This window comes from Pseudorca crassidens, chromosome 7 (assembly GCF_039906515.1).
Source record: "Pseudorca crassidens isolate mPseCra1 chromosome 7, mPseCra1.hap1, whole genome shotgun sequence".
NCBI classification, from domain to species: Eukaryota; Metazoa; Chordata; class Mammalia; order Artiodactyla; family Delphinidae; genus Pseudorca; species Pseudorca crassidens.
Window position 1 is genome coordinate 8,600,938 of NC_090302.1, and position 23,605 is coordinate 8,624,542.

General features: G+C 41.9%; 1 protein-coding gene across 8 annotated transcripts in view; it reads right to left on the reverse strand.

Moving 5' to 3' along the window:
- GARNL3 (GTPase activating Rap/RanGAP domain like 3) overlaps positions 1 to 23,605 on the reverse strand; it is a 153,594-nt gene that overhangs the window by 127,685 nt on the left and 2,304 nt on the right. For 6 of the 8 annotated variants that reach the window (XR_010944852.1, XR_010944853.1, XM_067743257.1 and 3 more), the window contains exon 2: positions 649 to 819. Coding sequence is in view for 6 of the 8 variants with exons in the window: in XM_067743257.1 (XP_067599358.1) it covers positions 649 to 819 (171 nt within the window). In the remaining 2 variants the exon portion in view is untranslated. Of the gene's footprint in view, positions 1 to 648; positions 820 to 23,402; positions 23,480 to 23,605 lie in introns of those variants that run through there. The other 2 variants (XM_067743258.1, XM_067743262.1) reach the window with 2 other exon arrangements.

Here is a 23,605-nt window from a genome sequence, read left to right on the forward strand (position 1 = left end):
GATTCAGGAGTAAACAGGAAAACATAGTTACCACCCTATGGGACCTGGAATCTATTAATATATTAGTTATAGCATAGTTATTATCATTTCTTCTGAATAATAATTGGAATTTTTTCCCCTTCTAGATACTATTTGATATTCACGGGTGAGGAGATGTCATATTCTCTTATATCCCCAGTATGTTGCTGGCACATTGAGGGCATTCTGTAAATGTTTACTGAATCAAGGTACCACATTTCATAGCACTTGTCACAATTTGTATTTATTTGTATGATTCGTATTTATTTGTATGATTTGTATGATTATTTCGTACTTGTCACAATTCGTATTTATTTGTATGATTATTTGATTAACGGCTATCTGTTCCATGAGCTGTAAATCCCCTGAGGGCAGGAACTGAATCCCTTTTGCCTGCCATGCCTGAGACAAGGCCTGGCCAGAGCAGGTGCTCAATGAACATTGCTAAGTAAATAAATAAATACACATAAGGCACCATTAAGAACAGAAATGAAATCTCCCAACCAAATATCCATTCCTCTCTCTCATTATTCTTCCCCCCAAAGATAATTTTCTTCCTGAGCATTAAGGGATTTCAAGTTAGAGTGAGCGTGAGCCCCAACTGAGATGATGCTTCTCTTACTTACTTACAGGTTGACCTGGGCCTCTACTTCAGGGTCTTTTGTTGGCCACGTCTGCAGGGGCTGGATGCCAAAGGAGAGAGACGACTTGGCTTTCCATAGAAGGGTCTGTGCCATCTGACTCCCACTGGACCCTTTCGTCAGCGGATCCATCAGTGGGCCTGGAGGCTGCAGTGCTGTACTGAAACAGAAAGAGTTGGAAAGGCACTTAGAACAGAGAAGAACAAGGGCCCATCGCTGGCCCATTCTGGCCACTCCTCCACAGGGGCCAGCCCATCAGTAATGAGGAGGGGTAAAGCCAAGGCCCTCCCAAGACCCAGGTGCCCCACTAAGACAGCACCACGCCCTTCCTGCACACTGTGGCCTCGTGGCCCTGGAACCGTCCGAATCCTATCACATCCCTCAGCAATGAGTGGAGTCCTCCACACTCTCAAGTCAGCGGGGTCGAAGGTAAAAGGAGAAAAGTGAGCATGTGAACCATCACAAACTTATTTAGAAAAAGGCAACATTCACTGAGGAAGGGAAAGCTCTGTCTGGAGTACCTTCAGAGGATGGACCTCATGGCCATTGGCGTTTGGTCCAGGAGTGCCTGGTTTATCTCCCAATTTCCATTTAAAATAGCCAAGAAAAGCCATAAAAAGAGCCTACACTGGCAACAACACTGTAGACAAAAGGACCAAACCCACATTCAAGAGTAATAGCATAGAGGAAGTAAGCAGTAAATGCTTGCTGAATTAACAAATGGGAATAAATTGGGAAATGCACTGCTGAAACACGTCTGCTTCTTTCTCTGATGACACAGCGAGGAAGGAGGTAAGGTGATTCTGGGATGAAGAAGGGTGGCTTTGTTAGGGAAATGCAGGCATCCCTGTTTTTTCGGATTGGAATTACTTTCTGAGCCAATCAGGAGCGTTCTTCCCCCACCTCTACCTCAGGTGACACACAAATTAGCAAAGAAAATCCAAATACTTGGAAGTGGGAAAATAAAAAGCAATCTTAGATAACACTTATGTCAAAAGGGACTCTTTATAGTGTCTTCTTAATAAAACGCTGTGACGAGGCAAAAGACAAAAGACCTCGTGGTCTTATTAGTGAGGAAGAGGCATCTGCACAGGGAGCCACCATCCTGCTGCAGGGTTTGGATGCCAAGAGAAGTGACTCCATACAGCCTGGGTATTTGGAGCCAGATGGGCACTGCCCACTCCCAAGCTGCTACACTAGTACCAATTATAGGCTGCAGGCATGTCGCAAAAGAAAAAAAGGCCACTCTTGCCAGGTCCCCCTGGTATTCCTCCTTTATAAGTGATGACCCATCCTCCCCCATCACCTTACCTGGGCCTGAGAAGCCACAGGCTGCATGTCTGACCCAGACTGCTGGATAATCTTACTCTAAGCTGGCTTCAGGCCACTCATCTTGGCAGAAACTCTATAGACATGAAAGGCTCAAGCCTTCCACGTACGACAAATGGCAAGAAGGGAAGGTTCTGCTATGATGTCAGTTGTTCTTTACTCACTGGAACCTCAAGTCTTCTGCAACCCAGGGTCACTAGAGTTTATGGCTGCCTTAGCAATAAACAAACAAATAAATAACAAAGCAGGGCTTCTGGATGAGAGACATATTTTTTTCTTTGAACCCACTAGATTTTTTTTAAATTACAAAAATAACACTTGTATGCAAAACATTTATTAAGAAAATGTTCCTTTCTTAATCATGCAAGTTAAAAAAAAAGAAAAGGAAAGAAACTGCTCCTAAAAGAAACCAATAAGCAGGACAGGGAGGTGAGGTTTCATTTTCAGGCAAAGTCCTGTGAAGGTTCAGCTTCATCTTGAGTGGAGCTGGGCTGTCCCACGCGGCAGCCATGCGCCACCTGTGACCACTGAGCAAGGAAATGGGTCAGGCAAAGCAAGACGTGCGTGTGTAAAACACACACCGGACTTGGAAGACTTAGTACAAATAACAAAGGATGCAGAACGTCTCAATAATTTTTATGTTGATTACATGTTGAAGATAAAGTGTATTAGAATTGATTTTAACGTGGCTACTAGAAAATGAAAATCACATACACAGCTTGCTTTACAATCTGCTCGGGGTTGGTTACACCGCAGAGCTGTCCCACCTGCGAAGAGGAACCGAGAGCCCCGGGTCGGGGTGAGGGCTGCAAAGTCCCCGGGTACTTGGCACTCTCTGCACAGGTGGGCAAAGCAGCTTCGGTGAGCAAGGGCAGCCCACCTAGGAAGAGTCGCCACCCAGGTGTGGGTATTGGAGAAAAAGTGCACTGAAGAGGGGAGGGGAGAAGATTCCAGAAATGGTGAGGGGACCCGATGGCAGGCACGACATCCCCACCTCCACTCCCTTTCCTCTCCCAGTTAACGGTTTGGTATTATTCCCATCACTCCTCTCTCTACGTATTTGCAACCTTTATGTGACACACATACGGAGAATATATAACGCTCTGTGACCTGCAATTCTCCCTAAAGCACAGTCTTAGACATCTTTGTAAATCAGTAAATAAGGTACATCTTAACATGGAACATTACAGAATGGGATAACCTCATATGCTGCTTACATTTTTTTAATCTTTAAATATTAAGATTATTTCATTGTTTTAGTGTTATTGTCTAGCCCTTTCATCTTTAAAATTTGTTTAGAAACACTTAAATGCTAGTTCCTTTAAACCTTTCCCACCATTTAATTTTGTCTTTTTGCCATATCTTTACCCTTAGAGTTTCTGAGTTCTTTTTTTATACTTTCATCTAATTCTTTAGCTTCATTTTCTAACTGTTCAGATGCTGTCTCATCAGTGTTAATTTTAATCATTTTCCTCATTTCTGTTAAATTTTCTAGACTTAACTTTCTAATTAAAAAAATGTACGTTCCTCTTAATCTTCTGACATATTTTATCTTTCTTGTCTCACTATTTAAAATATTCAGCAGAGGAAGAACTTCTTGGAAAATGGCAGAGGAAGTGCTCATTTGCATAACTCCTTGGAACCCATGGAAATAAGAAAAAATAGCCCAATACATAGAAGAAAACTCACTGAAACAAGAGAATGACCAAACTCCATGCTGTAATTCTGAAGATCTGCTGTATACAATTAATCGTGGACAGACTGAAAGCGAACATCAAGGTCTACCTAGCTTATATAACGTGAGGAAAATGGGCAAGAATGTCCTAAAGGCCGACAGTGCCCGATCTGGAGGGCTGAGGCCTGGAAGCATGGGCAGCACTGGGGCAGAAGCTGTTTGTTCTTTGTGTGTCACTGCCCCAGCTTTTTAACAAGGGGTGGCCTAATCTTAGGAAAAGCTGAAGGAGAGAAGGAAAAGTATATCTTAAGAGCCATCTGAACCTCTTGAAAGATTATTAACCAATTACATTTGAACCCACTAAAAGAAGGTCCACGAATCATGGGAAATCGCACTGACCCAGACCCTCTTTGGAGCAGGCTGTCTGCCCTGAAGTGGCGGGGGGGGGGGGGGGGGGGAGGGCTGAAAATTTAAGGAGAGTCCTGCCACGGGGTCACATACACCACAGGCACAGGGGACTCTGCAGACAGGAGGGCAGGCATGGGGGGAGCGTAAAACCAGATGGCACGTTCCCACTGTCTCTGTCCCACTTCCCAAGAAGCATCAAAGCCAGACCTCCAGCACCAGCTCTGAAAGAGAAGATTCACCATCGCTCAGAGAGGCAGGGAAAGGAGTCAAGGTGAATCTACCCATATTATCAGTGGGTAAACACAGACCCACACAGAGCTGCTTCCATCCCAGACGAACATGCAGGAAAAAATTAGCACAGGACCTATGAAAAGAGGTTTGCAAAAGGCAGATGACGAGTACAGACGAGAAGATTTTTAACAGGGATCAGATGAAACATATAACAGCTTTGTTTTCTCAAGAAAATGAGAGAGTAAGAACTCAAAACAGAAGATCAAGTAATACATAGACAGACTTCTCAAGGTTCTAGGATAAAAATCCCAGAGTGTGACCGGAAAAGGGTTGATTCACGTCGTGGAGGTGCTTTCTGGGAGGGGAGTGGGCCTGAAGGGGAGGAAATGAGGGCCTCTGTGAGTGAATCTCCCTGGCCTGGGGGCAGCCCTCAGAAGCACACAGCTTACACTTTTCTCCTCTGTGACTCCCAAGCCCTCAGGGCAACTTGAGTGTTCATATTGTGAGTCTAAACAGATGGGAGTAAAGAGAAATGTGGCCTCCTTCACAGTTAGTCCTCTGCTGATGGCCACGAGGACGCAGCCACTGAGAAGAACCGTCCAGAAGCCCGAGATGGGGACCAGCAGCTGTGGGGGCCATAGCCAGGCCTGCTGAGGCCCAGTGATGCAGCGAGAAACAGACCGCGGGGAAACACAACTGTGGCACAAGTGCTGTCTCTCTCATACACTGGTAGGTAGAGCCCTGAAGGCAGCAAATGTCATAGAAGGTAACAAGGTCTCAGTTCTGGCTCCTTCGATGTGGCTGATATCTCCCCTGGTGAGAGCTGCATGGATCACTGAGCTGCAACCATGATTCCATAAGGAACACGGGAAACTTCTGGGAGCCACACCCACTCCCTTGCGTTATTGATCTTGTATCCTCATTCGGATTGTTGGCTGAAAACAACCTTAAACGAAGCACAAGTCATCATTCTTGCTTATCTGCAACCAAAATCAGCAGCTGGGGCCTGAGCTGGCTCAGTAGCCAAGGGAGCAGTAACCCCTACAGAGCTGGGGTCAGCGGGAATACAAATCCCTTCTGTCCCCAGATCGAAACTGCCCCTCCCGCAGGCCGTCACTCCCCACCTTGCAACATTCTTCCTCCGTGGCACTCACGGCCACTGGAGCCTTCCCAGTTATGTGTTTGTTTACTGGTACACTGTCTGCCTCCCACCCTCCCTCCACTGGAATGTTAGGTCCATGAGAGCAGGGGCCCCATCTGCCTTGTTCACGGTCTACGTCCAGTGCCTAGCACAGAGAAGGGCTCAGTAAATATGTTTGTTTGTTTGTTTGTTTAAATAAATAAATTTATTTATTTTTGGCTGCGTTGGGTCTTTGTTGCTGCATGTGGGCTTTCTCTAGTTGCGGCGAGTGGGGTCTACTCTTCGTTGCGGTGCGCGGGTTTCTCATTGCGGTGGCTTCTCTTGTTGCAGTGCACGGGCTCTAGGCGTGCAGGCTTCAGTAGTTGTGGCATGCAGGCTCAGTACTTGTGGCTCGCGGGCTCTAGAGCGCAGGCGCAGTAGTTGTGGTGCACGGGCTTAGTTGCTCCACGGCACGTGGGATCTTCCCGGACCAGGGCTCGAACCCGTGTCCCCTGCATTGGCAGGCGGATTCTTAACCACTGCGCCACCAGGGAAGTCCAGTAAATATATTTTGAATGAATAATTGACTACGGGAATGCCGCAAAAATATGAGGAAAGTGTTCATATGGAATAGAGAGACTTTGTCGGGCTGTTCTGGCCCTGTTTGAATGAGGTCGCTGGTGGCCCCAGTCAGACCGCTATGGGACCTACTCTATTTCTTTATCAACCTCTGGCAGGCAGCTGCTCTGTGAGGACTGTGACAAGTGGAGCAAAGGCAATCCATCTGCCGAGCATCAGCCCAGGCCTGATATATGGCACTGACGCTAGGAAAGACTTCATGGCTGGCAGCTCTTCTAAAGACACTTGTCTCTCTGGTCATAAAATGCGAGACAGGCATTTATGTCCTAACTTTCATTTGTGTTAAAACTATGCAATCACCGACACTTAACTGTTGGAAAATCCACTTCACGCTGCCATCTGAGTCTTGATTTCCCATTTTTACCTCCTCGCCCACTAAAACGGCTCCGAGATAGGCGTGCCAGGTATGTAGCCGCACACCAGTGTGTGCTACCAACTTTGGATCAGTGTGTCTTATTTACGTTTGCTGTGATTGAAGAAAGATGCTGTCTGTGGCAGATACTTTGGAACAACTTGCAGAAGTTGGAAGGCTAAGACGTAATGTCCTAACCTGCTTGGCAGTTTAGAGTTCTGGACATGATTTAGAGTCCACATGCTAAATCAGATGCACTCATGAGAGACTGGTGGGGAGCGGAGCCAGGCAGATGAAGAGAGAGGACAAAGGGCATCCGCTTGCTTTTACAGATCATGACAGAGCTGTTGTGGTCCTGGAGTCAGCAGCTTCTTGATTCTCTGGCTTTCTGAGGGAGTAGGGACAGCTTTGTTCAATGCTGCCCGTGGGCTTCCTCTAGTTGTGGCGAGCGGGGGCTACTCTTCAATGCGGCGCATGGGCTTCTCATTGCGGTGGCTTCTCTTGTTGCGGAGCACGGGCTCTAGAGCGCAGGCTCAGTAGCTGCGGCGCATGGGCTTCATTGCTCCGTGGCATGTGAGATCTCCCTGGACCAGGGCTCGAACCTGTGTCCCCCGCATTGGCAGGCGGATTCTCAACCACAGCACCACCAGGGAAGCCCTGCAGCTGCTTCTTGATAGATCAGCTTCTCGTTATGCAGTGGCAGCCTCCCTGATCAGTGCAGAGCACAGTGGTTCTGGGGGCAGGAGTTGTGACTGGGAGCTCAGACTAGAATCTGCTCTCCAGCCCTGCCAACAATTCTGTAAGCACTTAATTTCCATATCACTATTATATCTCATTCTGTTTCTACCAGGTAAAGTGGATTCTGTCGTCTGCAACAGATTACTGACCGATAGGCCTTATATAGTGATGTCTGTCCAATTGGGTTTTGAGCTTAACAGTTCGTGTGACCCCGTGCAGGGTGCAGAGTATGCACAATCTTTTTCTGGTGGGAGCAGTGGTATAACCTCCAGCGGGCAAGAAAAAGAGACTATGTACTTTGATGGGAAGACATTTTGCCTTGTGAGTTTAAAAGAGAGCTTGCTCAAAGCACTAGGCATTTCTGTTCCAATCAGTAAAGAGGTGCTGAAGGGCAACCAAAAGAACACACACTGGGGCTTCCCTGGTGGCGCAGTGGTTGAGAGTCCGCCTGCCGATGCAGGGGACACGGGTTTGTGCCCCGGTCTGGGAAGATCCCACATGCCGCGGAGCGGCTGGGCCCGTGAGCCATGGCCGCTAAGCCTGCGCGTCCGGAGCCTGTGCTCCGCAACGGGAGAGGCCACAACAGTGAGAGGCCCGCGTACCGCAAAAAAAAAAAAAAAAGAACACACACTAATTGCGGACATTTCTAAGGTCACTGCTACGCTGGAGCAGTGACTGTGAGATCACTACCCCCGACCTGCTTTTGTGTTGTCTTGAGCCTTTCCAGGTGTGTCACCTAAAACTGTTGTATCCAAAAGTGCACTGAAAACACAGAACTGTTGAGAAATACTAGTCTAAACTATAGATGGTTTAACCTCCAGTAATAAAAATTTTACTGCATCTTGAAGTAGCCATGTTAGCTTGGGGCACACTGACTGCTGGAATGTACTTTTCGCGTATTGAGTCCAGTCTGTTTTATTATCCCTCGTACCCACTGTGATTTTAAGTCTAGCCCTGGGCCATGCACAGAGTGGGCCTGATTCCTTTTTCATACGACACCCTTTCAAATGTGGGAGGGCAGCTTTTATATCCTCTGTGAATTTTCTCTTTTTCAAGTAAAACACCCCCTCTCCCTACTGAATCTTTTTTTTCTTTACTGGACCATTCCCATCAGACATAAATATCTTTATAAAACAAAAGCAGAACACTCCAAACCAAAATCAAATAAAACGGTTTTTCAACTCACATCCCTTCCACCCCTGCAAAAAGCTGACTAGTTTCACTGTTCCCAGTTCCTGTCCTTCCATTATCTCTCAAAGCCAGTCAGTGCGACTTTCATCCTTACTGTTCCAAAGGACAGCTATTGTCAAAGGCCACCTATGACCCACATGATGCTAAACCAATGGTCAATTCTTGGCTCTCCACTGGGTGACCCAGCAGCAATATCTGACACCAAAAAATCATTCCCTCTTTCTGTTTTTTTTAAAAATGTTTATTTACACTAATTCCTTCCCCCCCCCGCAATTAAATTACATCATGTATCCATGACACAATGGTTTCACATATAAGTTTCAAAGTCTAACTTTTACTTGGGATTTATATGAACAGTTAACCTAAGTCCATCAAATCATAGTCATCCTTCCCACTAATAGTTTATTTATTGATTCCCTTTTCCTAAAGTCTCCTGATATCCCATACATTTTTTCCCACAATTTTTTTTACCTTTCCCTATTTCACTATGATTCATAGTCACATTAAAGAACAAAACAAAAACCTGGATGCATTCTTTCAAACATTTCCTACCTGAGGGTCCACATCTACACTGTCCAATAAGGCAGCCACAAACCACACGTGGCTCTTGAGCACTTAAATGTGGCTGCTCTTGGGCTTCCCTGGTGGCGCAGTGGTTGAGAGTCTGCCTGCCAATGCAGGGCACATGAGTTTGTGCCCCGGTCCGGGAAGATCCCACATGCCGCAGAGCGGCTAGGCCCGTGAGCCATGGCCGCTGAGCCTGCGCGTCCAGAGCCTGTGCTCCGCAACGGGAGAGGCCACAACAGTGAGAGGCCAACGTACCGCAAAAAAAAAAAAAAAAAATGTGGCTGCTCTGAAATACAAAGTATCATGAGAGATTACTACAAGCAACTCTATGGACAACCTGGAAGAAATGGACAAATTCTTAGAAAAGCACAACCTTCCAAGACTGAACCAGGAAGAAATAGAAAATATGAACAGACCAATCACAAGCACTGAAATTGAAACTGTGATTAAAAATCTTCCAACAAACAAAAGTCCAGGACCAGGTGGCTTCACAGGTGAATTCTATCAAACATTTAGAGAAGAGCTAACACTGATCCTTCTCAAAGTCTTCCAAAATATAGCAGAGGGAGGAACACTCCCAAACTCATTCTACGAGGCCACCATCACCCTGATACCAAAACCAGACAAAGGTGTTACAGAAAAAGAAAACTACAGACTAATATCTCTGATGAACATAGATGCAAAAATCCTAAACAAAATACTAGCAAACAGAATCCAACAGCACATTAAAAGGATCATACACCATGATCAAGTGGAGTTTATCCCAGGAATGCAAGGATTCTTTAATATATGCAAATCAATCAATGTGATACACCACATTAACAAATTAAGGAATAAAAACTATATGATCATCTCAATAGATGCAGAAAAAGCTTTTGACAAAATTCAACACCCATTTATGATAAAAACTCTCCAGAAAGTAGGCATAGAGGGAACTTACCTCAACATAATAAAGGTCATATATGACAAACCCACAGCCAACATCGTTCTCAATGGTGAAAAACTGAAACCATTTCCTCTAAGATCAGGAACAAGGTAAGGTTGCCTACACTCACCACTCTTATTCAATACAGTTTTGGAAGATTTATCCACAGCAATCAGAGAAAAAAAAGAAATAAACAATCCAAATCAGAAAAGAAGAAGTAAAACAGTCACTGTTTGCAGATGACATGATACTATACATAGAGAATCCTAAAGATGCTACCAGAAAACTACTAGAGCTAATCAATGAATTTCGTAGAGTAGCAGGATACAAAATTAATGCACAGAAATCTCCTGCATTCCTATACACTAATGATGAAATATCTGAAAGAGAAATTAAGGAAACACTTCCATTTACCACTGCAACAAAAAGAATAAAATACCTAGGAATAAACCTACCTAAGGAGACAAAAGACCTGTATGCAGAAAACTATAAGACACTGATGAAAGAAATTAAAAATGATAAAAACAGGTGGAGAGATATACTATGTTCTTGGATTGGAAGAATCAACATTGTGAAAATGACTATAATACCCAAAGCAATCTACAGATTCAATGCAATCCCTATCAAACTACCAATGGCATTTTTCACAGAATTAGAACAAAAAATCACACAATTTGTATGGAAACACAAAAGACCCAGAATAGCCAAAACAATCTTGAGAAAGAAAAACAGAGCTGGAGGAATCAGGCTCCCGGACTGCAGACTATACTACAAAGCTACAGTAATCCAGACAGTATGGTACTGGCACAAAAACAGAAATATGTATCAGTGGAACAGGATAGAAAGCCCAGAGATAAACCCACGCACATATGGTCACCTTATCCTTGATAAAGGAGGCAAGAATATACAATGGAGAAAAGACACCCCCTTCAATAAGTGGTGCTGGGAAAAACTAGACAGCTACATGTAAAAGAATGAAATTAGAACACTCCCTAACACTATGCACAAAAATAAACTCAAAATGGATTAAAGACCTAAATGTAAGGCCAGACACTATAAAACGCTTAGAGGAAAACATAGGCAGAACACTCTATGACATAAATCACAGCAAGATCCTTTTTGAGCCACCTCCTAGAGAAATGGAAATAAAAACAAAAATAAACAAATGGGACCTAATGAAACTTAAAAGCTTTTGCACAGCAAAGGAAACCATAAACAAGATGAAAAGACAACCCTCAGAACGGGAGAAAATATTTGCAAATGAAGCAACTGACAAAGGATTAATCTCCAAATATACAGGCAGCTCTTGCAGCTCAATATCAAAAAAACAAACAACTGAATCCAAAAATGGGCTGAAGACCTAAATATACATTTCTCCGAAGAAGATATACAGATTGCCAACAAACACATGAAAGGATGCTCAACATCACTAGTCATTAGAGAAATGCAAATCAAAACTACAATGAGTATCACCTCATACCAGTCAGAATGGCCATCATCAAAAAATCTACAAACAATAAATGCTGGAGAGGGTGTGGAGAAAAGGGAACCCTCTTGCACTGTTGGTGGGAATGTAAATTGATACAGCCACTATGGAGAACAGTATGGAGGTTCCTTAAATAACTAAAAATAGGACTACCATACGACACAGCAATCCCACTACTGGGCATATACCCTGAGAAAACCATAATTTAAAAAGAGTCATGTACTACAATGTTCATTGCAGCACTCTTTACAATAGCCAGGACACGGAAGCAACCTAAGTGTCCATCGACAGATGAATGGATAAAGAAGATGTGGCACATATATACAATGGAATATTACTCAGCCATAAAAAGAAACGAAATTGAGTTATTTGTAGTGAGGTGGATGGACCTAGAGTCTGTCATTCAGAGTGAAGTAAGTCAGAAAGAGAAAAACAAATACCGTATGCTAACACATATATATGGAATCTACAAAAAAAAAAAATGGTTCTAATGAACCTAGGGGCAGGACAGGAATAAAGACACACACATAGGGAATGGACTTGAGGACATGGAGAGGGGGAAGGTTAAGCTGGGACGAAGTGCGAAAGTAGCATTGACATATATACACTATCAAAAGTAAAATAGACAGCTAGTGGGAAGCAGCTGCATGACACAGGGAGATCAGCTCGGTGCTTTGCGACCACCTAGAGGGGTGGGATAGGGAGGGTGGGAGGGAGACGCAAGAGAGGGGATATGGGGATATATGTATATGTACAGCTGATTCACTTTGTTATAGAGCAGAAAGTAACAGAACATTGTAACGCAATTATACTCCGATAAAAATGTTTACAAAAAAATGTGGCTGCCCTGAACCGAGATGCTGAAGTGTAAAATACATACCAGATTTCAAAGACAGTACTGAAAAGAAAAGGAAATTATCTTAATTGTTTTTAATATTGATTACATGTTAAAATGATAATATTTTGGATATATTGAGTTAAACAAAATAAACTATTGAAATTCATTTCATTTTTTATTCACTTTTTAAAATATGGCCCCTAGAAAATCTTAAATTCCATATGTAATTCTACACACTTGCTATCACCAGAAGAAGCCACTTACTTCGTTTCACTAAACATCCATGAACATCCTAGATATCTTTCCAAGTCAGAATACAGATTGGTATCAGTCTTTTTAACAGATGATTAGCAGCGTATTGACACATTCCTGATGGACTTCTTTTTACACTTTTACAAGCAATCCTACAGTGAACAGCCTTCTGTATACAGCTTCTTGGGCAGCCACACCTCATTGCTAACTCATATTTGCCTCCTGTCCTCTAAAATCGTAGCTCTAGAGACAACCACATGTGTGGTTCAGACTTTCCAACACCTCTACACTTGCGTGCTGCTTTAAAATTTTTTTCCCCAGGAAAACCAGCAGTGAATCTCACTGTACAGGCCAAATCTCCTGATTTTCCTACAGCATGGTTTGTCAGACTTCATCTCTGTTCAGATCTTCAGCTCTGGAAACCAGACAGCCAAATATAATTTCTCATATTAACCTTCTAAAGCAAAACTAATTTGACTATTGTCTTCCTCCAAGAAAGGAATCTGGTTTGTATTAACTCAAACTCTTAGTGAATAATAAAAGTTGTTTTTTTCCCTTCTCTTAGGAGAACAGACATAATATGAAAATTAATTTTCTCTGTTGGCCCTAAGAGCCCATTATGTCAGCCCGATACAAGACAGCTCCCAATAGCCTTTCTCAGGAATTGACTGCTGTTTTTCCAAAAGAAAATTGACAGCTGCAGATCTATTTGTGATTAAATACTTAAGGGCCTGACACACAAAAAAAGAATAATGACATAATATAGAGGCTGTGAAAGGCTGTGAAAACAGCTCACATTAAAATGCTTGTTTACAAGCATGGGGGAAAAAAAGCCTCCTGAAAAAAAAAGAAAAAGAAAAAAAAATCTAAGAATCTAAGAGTCAGGAGAAACATAAGGAAAAAGAAAAGAAGGCAACCAAATGCATAATGGATAACTGTTCTTTTCTGATTCTGTCTTGGCCTGGAAAGCCATCTTTAGGAACACGAAAGCGTTTGTCTTGGCATCAAATTTGTTCTCACAAGGCGTGGGTTATATGCATTACTAATAAGGAAGCCGCTATGTAGGAAGCAATATCTGGGAAAGTGGAAAATATGTTTTCCATTTGTAATTCAAAATCTTGTCTATGTAGGGCTCTTCCCTCCCTGTGGCTAAACATAGTAAGCATAATTTAACCACTCAACTAAGGTAGTCTTTTACAATGAGTACTAAAAAATGCAGAAATCCCATTCTGTGATTCTAGGGTGACATCTGGGTATCTATAATTTGGAAAGCTTCCCAAATTTAATGGCACTGTTTTTGGGCAGGGGGGCAATCCAGTATCCATTCCCCTTCTTCTGGTAATAGTAATATGATTTTTCCTTTGGGGAATCCCTTCCTTGTGGTCTCTATGAAGTGATCTAACCCCTCAGTTCTGGGTTGGGCACATGACCCAGGCCCAGCCAATTAGCATGTTTTACCCCCTTCTGGCCAAAATGACTGGTTCACAGATGAGCAGAGAACCCAAGAGATCCAACGAATGTCAAGCCTGGGACGTGCTCTAGAACCTTTGAGAAAGAGGTAATATCTTTCTGCTGGGATTATCCATTGATGGAAAGTAATCATGGACTCATTCATTTTCTTTGCCTCCAAGAGGAAAGACCTTGAGGACAAGGTCAACCCAGAATATGAAGAAAGATTACTGATGACATTATTTGAGCACCTGGATCTAACCTCTCCTAGAGCTTGGTCTCCCCCAGCATTCTGCAGTTGCATGAACTGATGATTCTCCTCTGCTTGCCATTCATAGCCTTTGATAATCTTTAAAAAAATTTTAACAACTGGTAAGGCACTAATGAGAAAAGGTGCAATGTGTTACTCGTCCTGCTTGTAGCTGAAGGAGAACTGTTCAATGGTGATTACAACTGAGTAGCCAGGAGTAGGAATCACTTGACCACAATCCAAGCCACCACTTTTCACCTGGTATCAGAGCCACAGGCATTGCCTACGGCAAGTGGCTATGAAAGCAGAATTATGAATGATGGCTGGTAAGTATAATGAGGCAAGATTTGACTTCACTATTAGGGAAAGATAATCGAGTTGCCCAATAACAAAAAGGCTTGCAGTAGTGGGTTCCCTGACCTTAGATGTAATAAGCAGAAGTTGGATGACCAGCTGCAAGTGTTGTTGTAGAAAAGATTCCTGTATTATCCTAGAGGAGTGGTTTTCAAAATATGTCCCTGAGCCAGCAGTACTGGCATTACTTGTGAGCTTGTTAGAAATACAATTCATAGACCCACCCTGACCTAGGAAATCAGAATCTGGGGGGTGGGGGTGGGGGAGGGGCAGAAAACAGTCTTAAGAAGCCCTCCTGGTGATTCTCATATATGTCAGGTTTGAGAACCACTATATTAGACTTGAGAGCACTGGTTCTCAAACACAGTTTCCTAAGCCCCCAGTCCCAGAGATTCTGATTGAGTAAATTTAGGGTTGGGCTTGAAAATTTGCATTTCTAACAAGTTCCCAGGTAATGCTGACGCTGCTGATCCGGGGACCACACTTTAAGTACCACTGTCTGAGAGGCTGACCTAAGAGATGTCTAAAGTTCCATTCAATGTTGAGATTCTTTGATATTGAGGATTTACGCTGCAAATCCAGTCCTACTACGTAACCCCGTTAATGCTTTGATTCACATGTGGTCTGGCTCCACGAAGTGTTGCAGCCAAAATGACACTGCTCAGCAAGAGAGGAGTACTTTAAAATAACTCAGGTTCATCACAAAGTCACAAAAGATAACAGATATATTTCTTAAAATATATCTTAGAGCAACAGAAACAATAGGGAAACCTATTAGCCACACTCAGACGAAGTAGGTGTTTCTGCACCCCTACAGGTTTTTATTAAGGCAGTCCTAACCAGTGCCCTATGGACCTATTGTCCTTGGCCTCAATCCCTCTTTTCCTAAATCTACAGCTCAAAAAACTACAAGAAAGCAAGGCAGGACCTTGCTCTGAGGGCAGCGGAGGAGGACAAACTGAACGGGCAAAGCTAGAATTTTAATGAGGCATGGGAAGGGAAAAGTTGAGAACCTTCACATAAACATTAATCATTTTTGTCCATAACACTTATGATTTAGTAATGCTTTGTGCCAGACACTGTTTTTAGCACTTTGCACAAATCAGTTCACTTAAAGCTCACATCAATATTGTGAGAGCGGTGTGACTGTCATTTTACAAATGAGTTAACCAAGGCTCAGAGGGGTTAATCAACTTGTCCAAGGCCACACACACAGCAAGAGAAAAGTCAGAAACCTGAGCCCAGGTCTGTGTCGCTCCAAAGCCTTTGTTCTCCAACACAGCCTGATATGCCTTCCTACAAAATGAGGACAAACACATCTAGGTCAAGCGGCTCCACAGCATCAGCGTCTGGCCCTTCGGCCTCCAGGTTTCCCAGCTAGTCCTCCTCACTGCCACCTGCTCGGAGGCCTCTTGCCTGGGCCCCTCCTTGCTCCTTTGTGTTCATTATGTGTTGTGTCTGCCTGCCAGTTGTCAGAGCTGATACAGCACTGGTCCCCAACCCCCAGGCCGCAGACCGGTTTTGGTCCTTGGCCTGTTAGGAAGCAGGCCACACAGCGGGAGGCGAGCGGCAGGCGAGTGAGCAAGGCTTCATCTGCTGCTCCCTGTCACTTGTGTTACCACCTGAACTATCTGCCCCAACCCTAGTCCGTGGAAAAACTGTCTTCCACGAAGCTGGTCCCTGGTGCCAAAAAGGTTGGGGACCACTGTGATACAGGATAGTCAGCAAAGACAGTTGCCATCCTGAAATAATGCCTTTTTTGCCTTGATGTCACCAAGATGATTGAGTAAATATGGTTAAACCAGATTCTGAAAGGCCCTAAAAACAAGGCAGTGGCATTTAAACTTGACACAATAGGAAATGAGAAGTAGTGGGGGACTTTTGGAGTAAGGGAGGCTAATCTGGTAACACGCCCACAAATTAGGCCAAGGCTCTCTCCTCTGGCTGTCCATCACAATCACCTGCATCCCACACCCCATTACCACCCTGGACTTCCTGGAACAATAGGCCTGGAGGAGGGACCCACACACTTGTATGGTTAAGATGTTTCACAGGTGACTGTTCTTCGTTGGCCCTAAAAGTCCATGATGTCAGCCCAAAACAAGACAGCTCTTAATATTTCTCACTTAAAAGTGAGATGATTTGGATTAATGGATTAAAGAGGTAATTTTTTTTTAAAGCAACAGAAACATTAGGAGAAACTGTAGATGAACATTTATCTTTTTAAGTCAGGGAGGCCTTTTCTAACTAAGCATAAACAGGAGGAATAAATTAGTAGATTTGACTAAACTTAAAAAAAATGATAATAAAGTCTATCAAAAAAACACCATAAAGAAAGTTAAAAGTCAAATAATGAAATGCAAAAAATATTTGCTACAGAAGGTGGAGTCAAGATGGCAGTGTGGGAAGACATGGAGTTAGTGTCTCCCCACAACTAGGGTGCCTGCTGGCCGCTGGTGGGAAACTATGACATCCAAGGAGATGGGAAGAACCCCAAAGTGAACTGGTAGGACACAGAGGGACAGAGGGGAGAGGAGAAGTGGAGGCCAGACAGGATCTGCACCCCTGAGCCTGGGGAGATCAGGAGAGGCAGGTGTGAGGGGCCCTCCCAGGCCGGAGGAGCAGGAGAGGAGAAGAGTGCATCTGCCCCGCCCACTTGAGCCCAAGGAGCCTGCTGGGCTGCCTGGTGAGGTTCCCCTGCCCTCTGAGATGAGGGGTGGGGGGCACGACTGGGCCCCTTCTGTTCCTTGAGCCTAAGACCCACCCCCCACAGTCCCCAGGGCCTTTTCCAGCCCCGTGGGTCCTAAGCATAGGCCCTGCCCACCACCCAAACCTTGCAAAAAAATATGTCACACATGAAGGAGCAAGGTAAAAACCTACAAACTAAATAGATAAAGAGGAAATAGGCAGTCTACCTGAAAAAGAATTCAGAGTAATGATAGTAAAGATGATCCAGAATCTCGGAAATAGAATGGAGGCACGGACTGAGAAAATACAAGAAATGTTTAAAAAGATCTGGAAGAACTAAAGAACAAACAGAGATGAACAACACAATAACTGAAATGAAAAATACACTAGAAGGAATCAATAACAGAATAACTGAGGCAGAAGAACCAATAAGTGAGCTGGAAGACAAAATGGTGGGAATAACTGCCGAGGAGCAGAATAAAGAAAAAAGAATGAAAAGAATTGAAGACAATCTCAGAGACCACTGGGACAGCACTAAATGCACCAACATTCGAATTATAGGGGTCCCAGAAGAAGAAGAGAAAAAGGAAGGGACTGAGAAAATATTTGAAGAGATTATAGTCAAAAACTTCCCTAACATGGGAAAGAAAATAGTCACCCAAGTCCAGGAAGCACAGAGAGTCCCATACAGGGTAAATCCTAGGAAAAACACACCAAGACACATATTAATCAAATTAACAAAAATTAAATTCAAAGAAAAAATATTAAAAGGAGCAAGGGAAAAACAAAAAATAACATACAAAGGAATCCCCATAAGGTTATCAGCTGATTTTTCAGCAGAAACTCTGCAGGCCAGAAGGGAGTGGCAGGATATACTTAAAGTAATGAAAGAGAAGAAACTACAACCAAGATTACTCTACCCAGCAAGGATCTCATTCAGATTCAATGGAGAAGTCAAAAGCTCTTCAGACAAGCAAAAGCTAAGAGAATTCAGCACCACAAAACCAGCTTTACAACAAATGCTAACGGAACTTCTCTAGACGGGAAACACAAGAGAAGGAAAAGACCCACAAAAGCAAACCCAAAACAATTAAGAAAATGGTAATAGGAACATACATATCGATAATAACCTTGTAAATGGATTAAATGCCCCAACCAAAAGACACAGACTGGCTGAATGGATACAAAAACAAGACCCATATATATGCTATCTACAAGAGACCCACTTCAGACCTAGGGACACATACAGACTGAAAGTGAAGGGATGGAAAAAGATATTCCATGCAAATGGAAATCAAAAGAAAGCCAGAGTAGCAATACTTGTATCAGATAAATAGACTTAAAATAAAGACTGTTACAAGAGATAAGGAGGGACACTACATAATGATCAAGGGATTCATCCAAGAAGAAGAAATAACAATTAAATGCTTATGCACCCAACATAGAAGTACCTCAATACATAAGGCAAATGCTAATAACCATGAAAGGAGAAATCGACAGTAACACAATAATAGTAGGGGACTTTAACACCCCACTTACACCAATGGACAGATCATCCAAACAGAAAATAAATAAGGAAACACAAGCTTTAAATGACACAATAGACCAGATAGATCTAATTGATATTAATAGAACATTCCACCCAAAAGTGGCAGAATACATTTTCTTCTCAAGTGCGCATGGAACATTCTCCAGGATAGATCACATCTTGGGTCACAAATCAAGCCTTGGAAAATTTAAGAAAGTTGAAGTCGTATCAAGCATCTTTTCTGACCACAATGCTATGAGATTGGAAATCAGTTACAGGAAAAAAAAACTGTAAAAAACACAAACACATGGAGGCTAAACAGTGCACTACTAAATAACCAAGAGATCACTGAAGAAATCAAAGAAGAAATTAAAAAATACATAGAAACAAATGACAATGAAAACACAACGACCCAAAACCTATGGGATGCAGCAAAAGCAGTTCTAAGAGGGTAGTTTGTAGCAATACAATCTCACCTCAAGAAACAGGAAAAATCTCAAATAAACAAACTAAACCTACACATAAAACAACTAGAAAAGAACAACAAAGAAAACCCAAAGTCAGCAGAAGGAAAGAAATCATAAAGATCAGAGCTAAATAAAGGAAATAGAAATGAAGAAAACAATAGCAAAGATCAATAAAACTAAAAGCTGGTTCTTTGAGAAGATAAACAAAATTGATAAACCCTTAGCCAGACTCATCAAGAAAAAAAGGGAGAGGATGCAAATCAATAAAAATAGAAATGAAAAACGAGAAGTCACAACTGACACTGAAGAAATACAAAGGATTTTAAGAGACTACTACAAACAACTATATGCCAGTAAAATGGACAACCAGGAAGAAATGGACAAATTCTTGGAAAGGTACAATTTTCCAAGACTGAAACACCAAGAATTAGAAAATATAAACAGACCTATCACAAGTAATGAAATTGAAACTGTAATTAAAAATCTTCCAGCAAACAAAAGTCCAGGACCAGATGGCTTCACAGGAGAATTCTATCAAACATTTAGAGAAGAGCTAACACCGATCCTTCTCAAAGTCTTCCAAAATACAGCAGAGGGAGGAACACTCCCGAACACATTCTACGAGGCCACCATCACTCTGATACCAAAACCAGACAAAGGTGTTACAGAAAAAGAGAACTACAGTACAATATCTCTGATGAACATAGATGCAAAAATCCTAAACAAAATACTAGCAAACAGAATCCAACAGCACATTAAAAGGATCATACACCATGATTTATCCCAGGGATGCAAGGATTCTTCAATATATGCAAATCAATCAATGTGATACATCACATTAACAAATTAAGGAATAAAAACTATATGATCATCTCAATAGATGCAGAAAAAGCTTTTGACAAAATTCAACACCCATTTATGATAAAAACTCTCCAGAAAATGGGCATAGAGGGACCCTACCTCAACATAATAAAGGCCATATATGACAAACCCACAACAAGCATCATACTCAATGGTGAAAAACTGAAAGCATTTCCACTAAGATCAGGAAAAAGACAAGGATGTTCACTCTTGCCACTCTTATTCAACATAGTTTTGGAAGTCCTAGCCACAGCAATCAGAGAAGAAAAAGAAATAAAAGGAATACAAATTGGAAAAGAAGAAGTAAAGCTGTCACTGTTTACTGATGATATGACACTATACATAGAAAATCCTAAAGATGCCATCAGAAAACTACTAGAACTAATCAATGAATTTGGTAGGGTTGGAGGATAAAAAATTAATGCACAGAAACCTCTGGCATTCCTATAAACCAACAACAAAAAATATGAAAGAAAAACTAAGGAAACACTCCTACTTACCATTGCAACAAAAAGAATAAAATACCTAGGAATAAACCTGCCTAAGAAGGTGAAAGACTTGTACTCAGAAAACTATATGACGCTGATGAAAGAAATCAAAGATGACATAAACAGATGGAGAAATATACCATGTTCTTGGATTGGAAGAATCAATACTGTGAAAATGACTATACTACCCAAAGCAATCTACAGATTCAATGCAATCCCTATCAAACTATCTATGGCATTCTTCACAGAAGTACAACAAAAAATTTTACAATTTATATGGAAACAAAAAAGACCCCGAATAGCCAAAGCAATCTTGAAAAAGAAAAACAGAGTTGGAGGAATCAGGCTCCCTGACTTCAAACTATACCACAAAGTTACAGTAATCAAGACAGTATGGTACCGGTACAAAAACAGAAATATAGATCAATGATACAAGGTAGAATGCCCAGAGAAAAACCCACGCACATATGGGTACCTAATTTACGACAAAGGAGGCAAGAACATACAATGGAGAAAAGACAGCCTCTTCAGTAGGTGGTGCCAGGAAAACTGGACAGCTACATGTAAAAGAATGAAATTAGAACACTCCCTAACACCATATACAAAAATAAACTCCAAATGGATTAAAGACTTAAATATAAACCAGGCACTATAAAACTCTTAGAGGAAAACATAGGAAAACCACTCTTTGACATAAACCACAGCAAGATCTTTTTTGACCCACCTCCTAGAGTAACAGAAATAAAAATAAACAAATGGGACTTAATTAAATTTAAAAGCTTTTGCACAGCAGAGGAAACCATAAACAAGACAAAAAGACAACCCTCAAAATGGAAGAAAATATTTGCCAAAGAAACAACAGACAAAGGATTAATCTCCAAATATACGAACAGCTCATGGAGCTCAATATCAGAAAAACAAACAATCCAGTTAAAAAATGGGTAGAAGAAAAAAAAAATGGGTGGAAGACCTATATAGACATTTCACCAAGGAAGACATACAGATGGTCAAGAGGCACATGAAAAGATGCTCAACATCACTAATTATTAGAGAAATGCAAATCAAAACTACAGTGAGGTATCACCTCAGGCCAGTCAGAATGGCTATTATCAAAGAATCTAAAAACAATAAATGCTGGAAAGGGTGTGGTGAAAAGGGAACCCTCCTGCACTGTTGGTGGGAATGTAAATTGATACAACCACTATGGAAAACAGTATGGAGGTTCCTTAAAAAACTACAAACAGAACTACCATATGTCTCAGCAGTTCCACTATTGGGCATATTCCCTGAGAAAACCATAATTCAAAAAGAGTCATGTACCACAATGTTCATTGCAGCACTATTTACAATAGCCAGGACATGGAAGCAACCTAAGTGTCCATCGACAGATGAATGGATAAAGAAGATGTGGCACATATATACAATGGAATATTACTCAGCCATAAAAGAAACGAAATTGAGTTATTTGTAGTAAGGTGGATGGACCTAGAGTCTGTCATACATGGTGAAGTAAGTTAGAAAGAGAAAAACAAATACCGTATGCTAACGCATATATATGGAATCTAAAAAAATTAAAAATAAAAATGGTACTGAGAACCTAGTTGCAGGGCAGGAATAAAGAGGTAGACATAGAGAATGGACTTGATGACATGGGTTGGGAGGGCGAAGCTGGGGCGAAGTGAGAGTAGCATCGACATATATACACTACGGAACGTAAAATAGTTGGCTGGTGGGAAGCAGCAGCATAGCACAGGGAGATCGGCTGGGTGCTCTGTGATGACCTAGAGGGGTGGGATAGGGAGGATGGGAGGGAGGCTCAAGAGGGAGGGGATATGGGGACATGTGTATTCATATGGCTGATTCGCTTTGTTGTGCAATAGAAACTAACACAGTATTGTGAAGCAATTATACTCCAATAAAGATCTATTAAAAACAAATTAAAGTAGCCGGAAAAAAAAAGTTGCTACATATTTGACAAAAAAATTAATTTCCTTAATAAATAAAAAGTGCTATTCAATAAGGAAAAGATAAATATTCCAAAGGAAAACTGGACAAAGTACATTATATATACTCATTTGAAGAAGAAATACAAATTATGAATAAATGTGAGAAAAAAGTTTCACCTCACTACTAAACATGGAAATTCAAATTAAAACAAGGTATCACTTTGGCAAATGTTTATAAATGATAATGCCTAGCAGTGAGGATGAGAACAAACAGGCACGTTTATATGCTCTTGGGAGAACTATCAACTGGCACAACTTTCTGGTGGGCAATTTGGCCTTATGCTTCAAAAACCTTTAAAGTGTTCATTTTCTGGGATCCAATAATCTCTATCACTTCTATGAATTTATCTTAAGGAGATGATTACCTCTTACAGACTCATACACAGACTAATGTACATGGATTCAATGTGTCTTTAGTACGAGTAAGAAACTGGTAATAAACTGCATGTACAATAATAAAGGATGGGTTAAATACATTGTCTTCCAACAAACTAATTATTTTTATAATCACAGAAATGGTAGTCATTATTTCTATGGTTTATATAATAATATCATGGAGCGTTAAACAGAGGGAAACACCTTTGGAGGCTAAGAAGTCATTTAGTCTTTCAGGTGTAACATCATGAAGACAAAGGAGGAGGTGGTAAAAAGTGAGAGTTCAGAGGAAGAGAGAAATTTTCTAAACCAGTGCTGCGCAATATTGGAAACATTAGTCATATGTGGCTATTTAAATTTAAAGTTAAATAAAATTTAAAATTCATTTCCTTAGTTGCATGAGCCATATTTCAAGAGCTCAATACCCACAGGGGGCTAGTGGTTACAGTATCAGACAGGATGGACTATAGAATGCCTCCGTTATCACAGAAAGTTCTATTGGACAGTGCTGCTCTAAACATTCTACCTCAGGCCTGGATCCAGCTTTTGACTCATCTCTTCAGCCTCATCTCTTGGTGCACTTTCCATCCTTCATGCTCCAGCAACAAGAGTATAAGCATCAGAAGGGCGGAGACCATATTTGCCTGGTGCTCCCGGTCTAGTGGGGAAGAGGTGTTATCCGGGTAATTATACACAGTGGTGTGTGGACTAGCAGTCAATGTGTAGATT